Genomic DNA, 12828 nt, shown 5'->3' with positions numbered 1-12828 from the left:
CCAGATCAAGAAACAAAACACCACAGCATCCTAAATTTGTCCCAATTACTCTCTCAGTTTGATGAAATTATCGATCTTTTCTTCTATTTTCTTGAACGTTATTAATCATAGTTATTTCAAAGCTCTTATCTGATAACTGCAATATTTGGATTTCCTTTGGGTATGTTTAGTTTATTTTTTATAGATTTTATTTTTTAGAGCAGTTTTAGGTTCACAGAAAGTTTGAGTGGAAAGTACAGAGAGTTCCCATGTACCCTTTTCCCCCAAATACCCACAGACTCCCCCGCCATCAACATCTGGTACTAGAGTGGTATGTTTTTACTTTCAATGAACTAGCATATACATGTCATCATCACCAAAAGTCCATAGTTTACAGTGGGGTTTATTCTTGGTGTTCATTTTATGGGTTTTGACAAATGTGTAGTAACATGTATCAACCATTATAGTTTCATACAGAAGAGTTTCACTGGCTGGCAATCTTAGTTTTGCCTTTTCCATAATATCATATAGTTGGAATCCTACAGTAAGTGGCCTTTTCAGACTGGCTTCCTTCACTTAGTAATATGCATTTAAGATTCCTCCATGTCTTTTCATGTTTGATAGCTCATTTCATTTTAGCCCTGAATAATATTCCATTGTATGATGTACTACGGTATTTATCCATTCACCTACTGAAGGGCATCCTAAATTACTTCCAAGTTTTGGTGATTATGAATAAAGCTCCTATTAACACCTGTGTGTAGGCTATTCTGTGGGCCTAAATTTTCAGGTCCTTTGGATAAATACTGAGGGTGCAATTGCCAGATGGTAAAAAGTATGGTAAAAGTATGTTTAGTTTTCTAAGAAACCATCAAACTTGTCTTGCAAAGTAGCTGTACCAATTTACATTCCCATGGGCAATGAATGAGAGTTGCTGTTGTTTACATCCTTGTCAGCATTTGGTGTTGTCAGTGTTCTGGATTTTAGCCATTCTAATAGGTGTGTAGAGGTTGTAATGTCTAGTAGGTGTGTAATGTCTCACTGTTGTTTTAGTTTGCATTTCCCTGATGACATAGAAACAGAGCATCTTTTCCTATGTTTATTTGCCATCTGTGCATCTTCTTTGGTGAGGTATCTGTTAAGGTCTTTGGCCCATCTTTGAATTGGGTTGTTTGTTTTTTTATTGTTGAGTTTTAAGAGCTCTTTGTATATTTTAGATAACAGTTATTTATCTGATATGTCTTTTGCAAATATTTTCTCCCCGTCTGTGGCTTGTCTTCTCATTCTCTTGATGGATCTGTTTTTATTGTGTGTTTTTTCCTCTTTTGGTCATTTAGTCTTGCCTGTTATTATACCAACTATTTTTGATTGAACTATGGATGTTGTGAAATGAAAATTGTACAGGGGATCTGTGGATGATGTTTCCAGAGATGGCAGACAGTGCACCTGAATCTAGACTGGGATTAAGTTTATTCAGAGCTGGGCTTCGGTCTTGGGAAAGAATGGTTTATTTTGGTTTGCCTTTATTTCTAGGGAATTTCCCTTCTAGGGCATGACTGGGATGTTTTCCAGGGATCCTCTATCTTGATGGGCCCTAAATTCCAATTTTTATTCTTCTAGCCACGTGAGGGTGCCTAGAATTCTGTTTAGCCTCTCAGGGTTGGAGCTCTCACGTTCACTGCTGCTTCTCTGACACTCTGCTTCTTGGCCTCTTATCTGCAGCTCTAAGAATTGGCAGATGCCTTGAGGCTGAAAACTACATGGAGAGCTGACTTCCTTCTGTACTTCTCTTTGATATGCTGGCCCTCCGAAATCTTCCTGCTTTCCAGTGCCTTCAAATGTTTTTTTTTCTTTTAATAAATATTTTATTGTGAAATAATTTTAGACTTGCAGTAAAGTTGCAAAAATAGTATAGTAGAGAGTTTCCATGTATCTCTAACCTAGCTTCTCCTCATGTAACATGTAACATCTTACATCACCATGGTACACTTGCTAAAACTAAGAAGTTAACATTGGTACATTACTATTAACAAAATTGCAGACTTTGTTTTGATTTCATCAATTTCTCCACTAATGTCTTTAAAAAAATTACTGGATTCAATCTAGGATATCACACTGCATTTAGCAAATGTATTGTTTTAAACCCAACTTTTTAGTTATTCCTGGCAGGAGGGCTGATCTCTTATAAGCTAATCTGCTATAGTCAGCAGTAGAGCTCCTATTTACTGGTGTTTAATATTTTATAATTAACCTGTAGATAATGCACAGACAACTTAATACTGGATATTCATCATTATAAAGGTAACCAGCAGAACAATGAAAAATACAGCCAATAAAATTCTGGGAATACTGGTGAGGTAAGAGGTAGTATTATAGAGTTAAATTTTATCGTATTTGACAGAGGAGAGTCAGTTGATACCATCAAGTTCATAAGTCGTGACACAGAAGTATAAGGATTATGATGGAAATGATTGGAAAAACAGAAAATAGAATTGGTTATCTCTGAGTAATGAACGGAATGTTGTGAAGGTATAAGAGTTTTGCTCTTCTTTTATTTAAGCTCATTTGCTTAAGCTTTTTTTTTAACCATATAAAGTAGAATCTATGTGTACTGACAGAGCATAATGCCTATTATACTATTTAAGTGGAAAAAAGTTGGACGATATAGTATGTATGGTATGACACTCTTTACATGAAAGCTCTGTGTGCATACATATGTACAGAGCATGATTTTACAAACATATATGTGCTCCTGTGCTTCTTTCATTCTCATGAAAAGGACATGTCCAGGTTAGTTTGCCAATCCCAGGAGGATGAGAGATACATGGGGCAGAGCTGACCTAGAAACTTCTTACAAGAAATTTGGAATGAATATGAATTACCTAGAGTCCTTTGTTATCAGTAATGGAGGTCAAGAATGACAAATACAGTCATTATGAATTTCTCATAACTAACAATAAATATAAACAAAAGAATAATATGTTCAAGTGTTGAGTGATGAAAGGCATTAACCCAGATTCCATAGCCAAAAACCCCACTAATGTTTAAGATTCAAGATGATACATAGACCTTTTCACTAATACAAAAACCAAAAGAATTAGCCCTCTAAGACCTTTCCAGTATAGATTAATAAAGGGTATACATAAAGAGAAGAAAAGTGATCCCAGAGGGAAGGAAGTGGATGCCAAAAAGCTGGTGAAAAGTGAAATTCGTATCTCTTGGTAATAAGATTAATTATTGTAAAAACTTTTTTTCCTGTTTAACAAAGGGTGCAACAAGAAAAATGAAGGTTATCGGTTCTCAGGAGATAGTTGCTTTATTTTGGAAGAGATGAGAGACAATGAACAGCTTTAGAATTAGGAAAATATGTAGTTATGTATGTATATTAAAAGGTACAGGTAATTAGGATAATAAAAATAAAAGTCTAGCTTTCAAATCAGCAGAGGAAAAATAAAGGAGTAAAGAAAACTTGATCAATTCTGTAGTAGGTAGGAAATGGGAAAGAAACAAAGGTAAATGTAACTTAATCAAGACTGCCAAGTCCTATAACATAGTCACAGGTTATGAGGATAGAATATGGACATCTTTTGGGCAGCTGTTATTCAACCTGCCCAGGAACATAAAGGCAAAGGCCCTGAGGTGAGAATGGGATTGGCATATTCTGGGAGCTCAGTGTAGCTGGAGTGAGGAACGGGGGCAGGGGCAGCTCCGGAAGGGCTAGTAGACCACACTAAGTACCTGCATCATCTCTTATAGGGTCTGAGGATGTATTTTAATATTCTCAAAGTCACTGAACGTGAGAATCAACCGGGGGGCTTGTTACATTTCTGTGCAATTCAAAACTATCATCTCACACCAGTCAGAATGGCCATCATTAAAAAGTGTACAAATAATAAAAGCTAGAGAGGGTGTGGAGAAAAGGGGACCCTCCTACACTCTTGGTGGGAATGTAAGGTGGTGCAGCAGCCACTATGGAAAACAGTATGGAGGTTCCTCAAAAAACTAAAAGTAGAGTTGCCATATGACCCAGCAATCCCATTCCTGGGCATGTATCTAGACAAAACTCTAATTCAAATAGATACATGCACCCCTATGTTCATAGCAGCACTATTTACAATAGCCAAGACATGGAAACAACCTAAATGTCCATCAACAGATGAATGGATAAAGAAGATGTGGTACATATATACAATGGAATATTATTCAGCCATAGAAAAGAACGAAATAATGCCACTTGCAGAAACATGGGTGGACCTAGAGATTATCATACTAAGTGAAGTAAGTCAGACAGAGAAAGACAAATACCATATGGTATCACTTATGTGTGGAATTGAAAATATGACACTAGCGAGCTTATCTACAAAATAGACTCACAAACATAGAGAACAGACTTGTAGTTGCCAAGGGGGAGGGGGTGGGGGAGGGATGGATTGGGCGTTTGGGATTAGCAGGAGCCATCTATTGTATGTAGAATGGATAAGCAACAAGGTCCTACTGTATAGGACAGTGAACTACATTCAATATCCTGTGATAAACCATAACGGAAAAGAATATGAAAAAGAATGTATATATGTGTAACTGAATCACTTTGCTGTACAGCAGAAATTAACACATGGTAAATCAACTGTACTTGAATAAAACAAATTAAAAAAAATATACATTTCTGGACTCCAGAGATTCTGAGGAAAAGCCCCAGAGACTGACGTTTTCTAAAGCATCCCAGATGATTTCACTGATGTTTCCAGCTATCACTCTGGAAACTACTTGTACCAGATGAAAATAACACTGAGGGGTGTGATAATAAACACCCTCCGTCTAACTCTTCCTCTTCTTCTTCATCTTCATGGTTGTTCTTTTTGTTTTGAGGTACACGGGCCTCTCACTGTTGTGGCCTCTCCCGTTGCGGAGCACAGGCTCCGGACGCACAGGCTCAGCGGCCATGGCTCACGGGCCCAGCCGCTCCGCGGCATGTGGGATCTTCCCAGACCGGGGCACGAACCCGCGTCCCCTGCATCGGCAGGCGGACTCTCAGCCACTGCGCCACCAGGGAAGCCCCTTCATGGTTGTTTTTGTTCGCCTTGCAGGTGATGGGCTTTGGAAAGGGCATGTGACCTGATTCTAGCCTAGGAGACATGAAAGAATTCTTCCAAAGGTGCTTCTACAGACATTGTCCTTGCCCTTAAAAGAAAAACTATCTGAATATGGCAGCCGTTTTTCTGTCATCTTGAGGATGATGCTGACACGCAGGATGGCAGGTAAAAGATGTAAAGAACATAGGACTTGGCACTATTAAGGTGCTGAATCCCCCCATCCTGAGCTCACCCTGTCTTTGGATGCTCTGCTGTGAGAAATAATAAATTCCCGTATTGTTTAAGGCATTTGGAGTAGGTTTGTCTGCAACTTGCAGCTGAAGTATTCCTAACTGATGTAGCAAGAACAGACTATAGCTCTTCTAAGTGGCTCTGTAGTTCTTCTGGGTAGAATGAAAAGCCATATGTCCTTGCTTCTCTCCCTCCTCTGTATAACAACAAATCCTATTGGGCAGGTTTGTGAAAGGATGAAATGAGATAATGTCTGTAAAGCTCTCAGCACAATGTTTGGCACAGATAAGTGCCTAATAAGTGCTCCTTGAATTGAATGAATGAGTGAATGGGTGACTGAATTTGTTGAAGGGCTGTGAGAAAAAAGAAGTAACACCAGCACACACTAGTCTTCATTCTTAGGGTCTCTTTCTCAAATTAGGGTTAAAGATGGCTTTGGTTTTCTTTGGCAACTATCCTGTTGTCCTCATTACTCTTTTCTAACACATGTCCTATTAGCTTAGGAAAGGCTAAGTACCTATTTTTAAAATTTATACATTTTTATTAACTATATGCAGGTCTTGTGGATGTATTTTCCCTCTAACCCTCTTGTCCATCCCCTGTGCCACTGGTCACCACCAGGACTGACGTGGAGGAGGGTAACACATCACTACTGGGCTGATCCGGGGCAGCAAAGGGAAGTAGGGTGGTTGTAGACCCTATGATACCTGAGCTTATTGTCAAGGTGCTTATGTGACAAGCCTGCTTTCCCTGCGCCAGGGAAAAGTTTCCCCAGGTTTCTGTACTTTTCTGGCTTACAATAGTTTCAGCAGGCCGAACTCAGCCTGCAGTCAATGCTAAGGGTCATCAGACTCTTAGGGCCAATCATAGATCGGCAAATAGGTCCCAAAGAGCAGAAGGGGACTCTCTCAGAGAATTTACAGTCACTTTTTGTTTTTTGGCCGCACTGCACAGCTTGCAGGAACTTAGTTCCCGGACCAGGGATCGAACCTGGGCCCTCGGCAGGGAAAGCACGGAGTCCTAACCACTGGACTGCCAGGGAAGTCCCCTGCAGTCACTTCTTATTTGAACTAAAATTTGTAAAACCTGAAAACCTCCTCAAACACAAAAACACAGACCACATGGGAAACAAAACAGTTTGCTTTGGTGTATTTCAATATTTCAGAAATAAAATTGGAAAACAGGCCTTTTGTCCCTTATAGTAAAGTTGCTTAGAGTCAGCTGTGCTGCGGGACCTGGCAGTAACGATCAAACTTGACAGGGCCATGAGCGCATGATAAAACGTGGTATTATTAACATTTCTCTCCCCAAAGACAGAGGATCTCATCATGGGAAATATGAACATTTATGTTGGTTGTTAGACTGTTTACATGTTGAGGGCTGTGGCTCTCTACCCACCCTTCCTCAAATCCTCACCCGACTCCTGGAGGAACTCTGGGTGGTCTGAGTACTCTCCGAAGTCCCCACAGGTTTGAGAACTGGGCAGCTTGGGAGGTGTGGACTTAGACCTCCAGCAAAAGTTATGGGATGGCATGTTGCTTCCTTCTGCCTGGCTAAACCTTGATCCTGGAGTCTTTTCCCTTGCAGCAAGCTTGGCGATGGTTATGGCTCATAGTTTTTCTCCTTTGTGTTTTCTCTCTCTCTCTTCCTCTCTCCTTAATTAAAGTCCTGTATCTCTAGGATCACGTGTGGATGGAAAATAAATCAGAGATCAGTTTTACAGCTTTGCAATCAGAACTGACCTTGCTCTTTCTTTTCATCATATGCACGTGCAGCTAGATGGTAGTGTGATATTTTGATCTGGGTGCGAGTAGAGCATTCTCTTTTATCAACAAGAGAGCAGGTAGGGGTCCTGGTAAATAGGATGGACACTTCTGCGGCAGATGTGGCTGAGTGTGTGTGTGTGTGTGTGTGTGTGTGTGTGCGCGCGCGCGCGCGCGTGAGAGAGAGAGAAAGAGAAAGAGAGAGAGAGAGATTGAGAGAGAGCTGCCTCTGAGAGTTAGAAATCAGATTTCCCAAAAGTGGACACCTGGAAAATCCTGTGCCATATTGGCTATTGCTTCTTAAGAATGACATAATGGAGCTGGAGAAGACCCAGGAAAGGACAGCTGAATTAATTAAAGAGTTGGAATGGTTTTTTTTTTGCGGTACACAGGCCTCTCACTGTTGTGGCCTCTCCCGTTGCGGAGCACAGGCTCCAGATGCGCAGGCTCAGCGGCCATGGCTCACGGGCCCAGCCACTCCGCGGCATGTGGGATCCTCCCGGACTGGGGCACGAATCCGTGTCCCCTGCATCGGCAGGCGGACTCTCAACCACTGCGCCACCAGGGAAGCCCAATTATATATTTTTCAGTATATTTTTATCATGAAAAAGGGAGAAAAGTCACTATATCCCACCTGAATGGCTAAATAGAAAGAGCTAAACAGTATCAAATGTTGGCAAGGATGTGAAACAACCAGGACTTTAATACATTCCTGGTGGGAATTATTGTTTCCACAGTCATTTTGGAAGGAAAATAGCTTGGCAGTATAATCAGAAGCTGAACATATGCATATATTTAATTCCATTCCTATGTATATGCCGAACAGAAGTTTATGTATATTTTTACCAACAGATCTGTATATAAATGTTCATAATAGCACTATTTTTAATAGCCCAAAACTGATAATAACTTAAATCAATAACAAAATAAGTTGTAGTATCATCACACACTGGAATACTGCATAGCAGTGAAAATAAATGGACGGTCGCCAGGAAAGTCATGCACAAACCTCATAAATATAATGTTAAGGGAAAGAAACCAGAGTCAAAGAGTACATACTACGTGATTCCAGTATGTAAAGTTGAAAAGCAAACAACATTCATGTATGGTGTTGGAAGCTAGGGTGGTGGTTACCCTTGAGTGACTGCAAGGGGGCACTTCCAGAGTTGCAGTGATGTTCTGATTCTTCGCCAGGTGCTAGTTTCGTGGGGTTGCTTATCTTGTGAAATGTCATCGAGTGGTATGCTTACGATGGCACGCTAGCTAATACTTGCTGTTCTGATTGCGAGCTAATACCTGGGCAGGGAACGGCTAAGTCTAGATGAGAGTGCTTGCGGTTCTGATTGCTAGCTAATACTTATTTCTGTCCACTGAATAGCCCGAGGGGACATGAGTCCTGTTCTTGCTTTGTTTACAGACCTTCCTGGGGAATAAGCGTTTATAAAAAGCATAGGGGGATAGTGAAGGAGAGCTTCCCAGACCATAGTCTGACTTTGAGCCATGGCCCTGGGGGGCAAAGCCAGAAAGGAGTGGAGGCCAGATGCAGCACTGCTGTTGGCTCCGAGCATGTGTGTGAGATGGGGCTGCCCTTGACTGGACACTGGGTCTCAGACTGTGGCACAGCTGACATCACAGAATCCACTGTGAGGCTACGGCTGGGCTTCGGGACCTAGAAATTCAGACAAAACACTGCATGCATTCTCAGATTGTTTGTTTTTTTATTTAAATTGCAGTGAGGAAGCTGAAATGGGCTCTCCAGGGGTATTTCCCTGAGCCCTGGTCCCCTTTGCAGCTCCCAGCTCTAGGTCCTATTGATGGGCTTCAGCGGTCACTGGCTCCATGGTGTCAGATGTCACACCTCCAGTGATCTCCAGCCCCTGGCCACTCTCTGCTGTCTCTACGACGGCCTCCATTCGGGTCCCTTCCACTGGCTTCGCCAGGATGCTCACATACTTATCGCGTGAGGAGGCCACTGTCTTTGTAGTGAGACTGGCTCTGACATTCCTGAAGAAAGAGCTGATCCTGCTGAGTCTCTCGGTGGTGGGACCTGAACTCGCTGTAGATAAGCTCCTGCCCGATTTGTGCGAGGTCCTGGACTCGTTGGTGATGGGAGCACGGCTGATGCCTTTGTGAGCAGTGCCCTGCTCGCTGCCCCCCGGGCTGCCGTGGCCTTTGTCCTTTTGGTCATCTCTAGTGGCTCTGCGGCCGCCTGAGCACGGGCCAGCTGCTTTCTGGATGGTCTTGTTCCCCGCTGCCTTGTGGTGGCTTTCCACTGAACTGCAGAGCGAGGGGCTCGTAAGAGCTCTGTCCTCTCCCCAGTGCTCCCTTTTCTCCCTTCTTCCCTTGCAGGCCTGGGACACCCTCTGTGAGCTGCCATCCTGTTCACTCACTTTGCCTTCCTGTGGCAAGGTTGAGACGAGGGTCGCCTCGTCCTCCTCGTCGGCTCTTCCTTCAGCAGTCTTGCTGGTGGGTTCTGCTCCGACCACAGTCACGCCGGCCTCTGGGGAGAGGCTGGTGGACGTGCTGGAAGCATACCCTGAAGAGCTCGCGGCACCTGCCAAGCATACCCTGAATTGTTCGCAGCACCGTTTTCCTGCTCCTCAGGGATGTTCTGGCAGTGCCCCCAGTGGCTATGCTGGTTTTGCTTCCTCCTGGACCGTTGCTGGCTGTGGCTGCTGTGGCCATGCTCTGCTCTTCAGGGGCAGGAGACTTGATCACTGCCACGCTCAAAGCACCCGCTGCGGTGCCTCCTGCCACCCCTGCTGTCTCCACCTTTGTCGTTGCCCGCGATGCTGACGCTTTGTCAAGCACTGTAGGTTTTGCTTTTGCAGTGGCCACATCGGGCATGGTATCGGGCTTGTGGGAGTCCAGTTGGATCCCCTCCCCACCAGCAAAAGCTGCGGACGTGGCCCCGGCAGGCTCAGAGCATGTGTGGAGCCTGCAGATGCTCACCTGGTCCTGATCCCACTTTCCTTGGAAATCCTCCACTGCCGGGCTCCTGCCGTCGTCCTCCTCCTCGAACACAGGCATGCAGATCATGTCCCAGGCTGGAACGGCGTAGGTGCAGCTGAGACCCTCCACTGGTGGTCGCAGGAGGTAAATCAGCTCTTCCCAAGAGGTGAAGAGGTCTTCCTGCGCGTCCAGAGGGGCACACAGCTGCAGGTACCAGGAGCGGCCAGTGGCAAACTTCACGCGCAGCTGTTGTTTCTCACGATTGTGAGTGGAGATGCTCACGAGTGTCAAGGGAAGGAGCCTGGTGAGCTCTAAGGTCTTTGCAGCCTCGTGGCTCTTGCCCTTGGCGGCCTGGCTGTGCTCAGCGTGCTCTTCACAGCCGGTGGCCCATCGGGCCAGCAGCATGGTGTCTGGGAGTGGGAGGACGGGGCTGCTGGACGTGATGCCCACGGTCACCATGCAGACACAGTTGTGCACGTCAATCAGGTCTCCCCTCTTCGTGATCTGGATAAAGTCGCTCTCGAATACCGGTGCGTCCTTGAATATGTGGTATTCGCCCTTGCGCAGTTGCTGCTGCAGCTTCCCCGTGGTGGTGTTGAACAGGCCCACCCCGGTGCTGCTCTGGGCCGTGTGATACGGGAGCAGAGAGTCCCCACTCATGGCTGCCTTTGATCACGACAGGCAGCGCGGTTAAGGTGGGCCCCTGGCTCTTCCCTCCCGCGGCCTCACTGGCAGAAGAGCGAGCTGCGGTGCTCTTTCGTCACACACAGGTAGCCCTATGGCAGGTCTTCCAAGCCTGCCCCACAGGCCCCACCTTTGCCTCAGGGTCTCCCAGAGGCAGGGGCGTGGGTAGGGGCACAGATGATCACAGCGGGGACGCTGTAGGGCGCCTGAACCCCAGGCTGAATCTCTTCAAGTGTGTAGAGAGGTATGGTAGGCTCCCCCTCTGCCTCCCCTCACTTCTGCTTCTGGGTTTTTATCTCCCCAAGAGGCTGTGGTGAACTTCAGTCCTAGTGAGAGAAGTGACCACTTTCTCAGCCTAACCCCCTGGCACAGCCTGTTTATCCTCTGGTGCCCTTTGTGACCTATCACTGTCACACAGCCCTTTGCCTCATCCCCCAGCTGCCCCCTCAGGGCAGGGCCCCCATCCTCTCCCAAAGCAGGGGGAGGACATGTCCTCCCGCGGAGGACAGGCCCATCCTGCCAGGGACTCAGGTGCGTACCGAAATAAAAATGTCTTCAACTGGGAAAGTTTTGTGTGGGTCCTTTTTCTTTTCCTCCCCCAAATTCAGCTACTGGATGAAATCTATAGGAATGTAAGATGATGGGATAAATTTGAACCATTTAAGCTCATGGTTTAATTGTATCGAATAACGTAGAGTTGGCAGTTGCGATCCTTAGTCTGTCCTCTCATAAAATCTCGGTAAACGTTGACGACGGTGATTTTTAATAATCACATTAAAAATTGCTTCTCCTAGGCACCATGCTGCATTCTTCAGATATGGTGGTAAGAATGCACTGAGTTTGGTACTGTTAACTACTGTTCCCAGTTTATAGGTGAAGAAATTGAGGTTGTATCTTCTGTTTAAATTCCCAGAGCTAATGGTAGCAGAGGCACTATTTGAATGTAGGTCTACCTGATTCTAAAGCCTTTGTTCTGAACCACTACAGTACTTAGCCTCACAAAGAAAGCTTGGCCCAGCCAGACGTTTTCAAACTGGACTGATTTAACTGCCTTTAAGAAGACCTATTTGGTGCATTATTAGAAGTTGCGTAATTAATTTTATGTGTGTATATATGTTATGGAGAGAACCCAAGACAGCAGTTGGGCTGACGTGGGGATTAAATTATCCAGGGGAGCACTCAGATCCTCCCTTCCTTTATGCTTGTGCAACAGCCTGTGTGTGGAAACCTAGTTATTCTTATGACATGTCCTCCCCCAGTGAAATGGAGGGTGAGTAGCCTGAGATGTAAGCTTTGATTCCAAGAGCCTGCCAGATGCCGTCCTGTAGTAACCTCCCTACCAGGCAGAAGTGGTTTGGAAGCCTTGACACCTGTGGGGAGCATGTACCATTAGACATCCCGCCTCATTGCCACTCCCACAGAGCTAGTCCCAGAACAAGTGATTTCTGAATTGTGACTTGAAAGTTCTGAGAAAGGCCCTTGCTGCCAACTCTCTTATCTCCAGTTTGATGTTATGCTTGAAATCCCACCATAGAGATTCATTCCTTGAGGATAAAGGCCATCTTTCTGTTAAAATATACACACCTGTCCCTCAACACATGACTGGATAAGCAAAATGTGGTCTCTCCATACAGTGGAATATTGTTCGGCCATAAAAAGGAATGAAGTACCGATATATGTCCCCACATGGGTGAACTTTGAAAACATTATACTCAGTGAAAGAGGCCACATATTGTATGATTCTATTTATAGGAAATAGCCAGAAGAGGCAAATCCATAGAGACAGATATTAGATTAGTGGTTGCCTAGGGCTCGAGGGAGCAGAGAATGGGGAGCACAGGGTTTCCTTTTGTGGTGATGAGAAATTCTGGAACTACATAGTGGTGATGGTTACACAGTATTGTGAATGCACTGAATGCCACTGAATTGTACACTCTAAGATTACAGTGGTGAATTTTATCACAATCACACACACACACACACTCCTGCTCATTTAATAGATGGGTTAAGAGCAGTTATCTTTTCATTGTTCCCTGTCTCAGGGGAAATCATTCAATCTTTCACCATAAAGTATGTTGTTAGCTGTAGTTTTATTTCAGAATTGCCCTTTGTCAATTTTAAGAAGTTCA

At 44.6% G+C, this 12828-nt stretch overlaps 1 protein-coding gene across 1 annotated transcript; it reads right to left on the bottom strand.

Moving 5' to 3' along the window:
* Window positions 1-8871: 8871 nt before the first annotated feature.
* On the bottom strand, window positions 8872-10675 carry LOC132424131 (Golgi-associated RAB2 interactor protein 4-like). Its single transcript, XM_060009941.1, has 2 exons — window positions 9645-10675; window positions 8872-9607 (listed from the first exon to the last, which is right to left on the bottom strand). Exons 1-2 carry the CDS (start codon window positions 10673-10675, stop codon window positions 8872-8874), a joined length of 1767 nt encoding a protein of 588 aa, XP_059865924.1.
* Between the last annotated feature and the right edge of the window lie 2153 nt (window positions 10676-12828).

The sequence above is a fragment of the Delphinus delphis genome, chromosome 1 (assembly GCF_949987515.2).
Source record: "Delphinus delphis chromosome 1, mDelDel1.2, whole genome shotgun sequence".
Lineage (NCBI taxonomy): Eukaryota > Metazoa > Chordata > Mammalia > Artiodactyla > Delphinidae > Delphinus > Delphinus delphis.
Note: the sequence above shows the minus strand (reverse complement) of the source record. Positions and strands in the feature narration are given on the sequence as shown.

Excerpts from the sequence above, each read along its gene's own strand:
- LOC132424131 (XM_060009941.1), bottom strand. The coding sequence starts at position 10,675 with ATGAGTGGGGACTCTCTGCTCCCGTATCACACGGCCCAGAGCAGCACC. Across the intron at positions 9,608-9,644 it reads AGGAGCAGGAAAACGGTGCT|CTCTTCAGGGTATGCTTCCA; the intron begins GCGAACAATTCA and ends AGGTGCCGCGAG.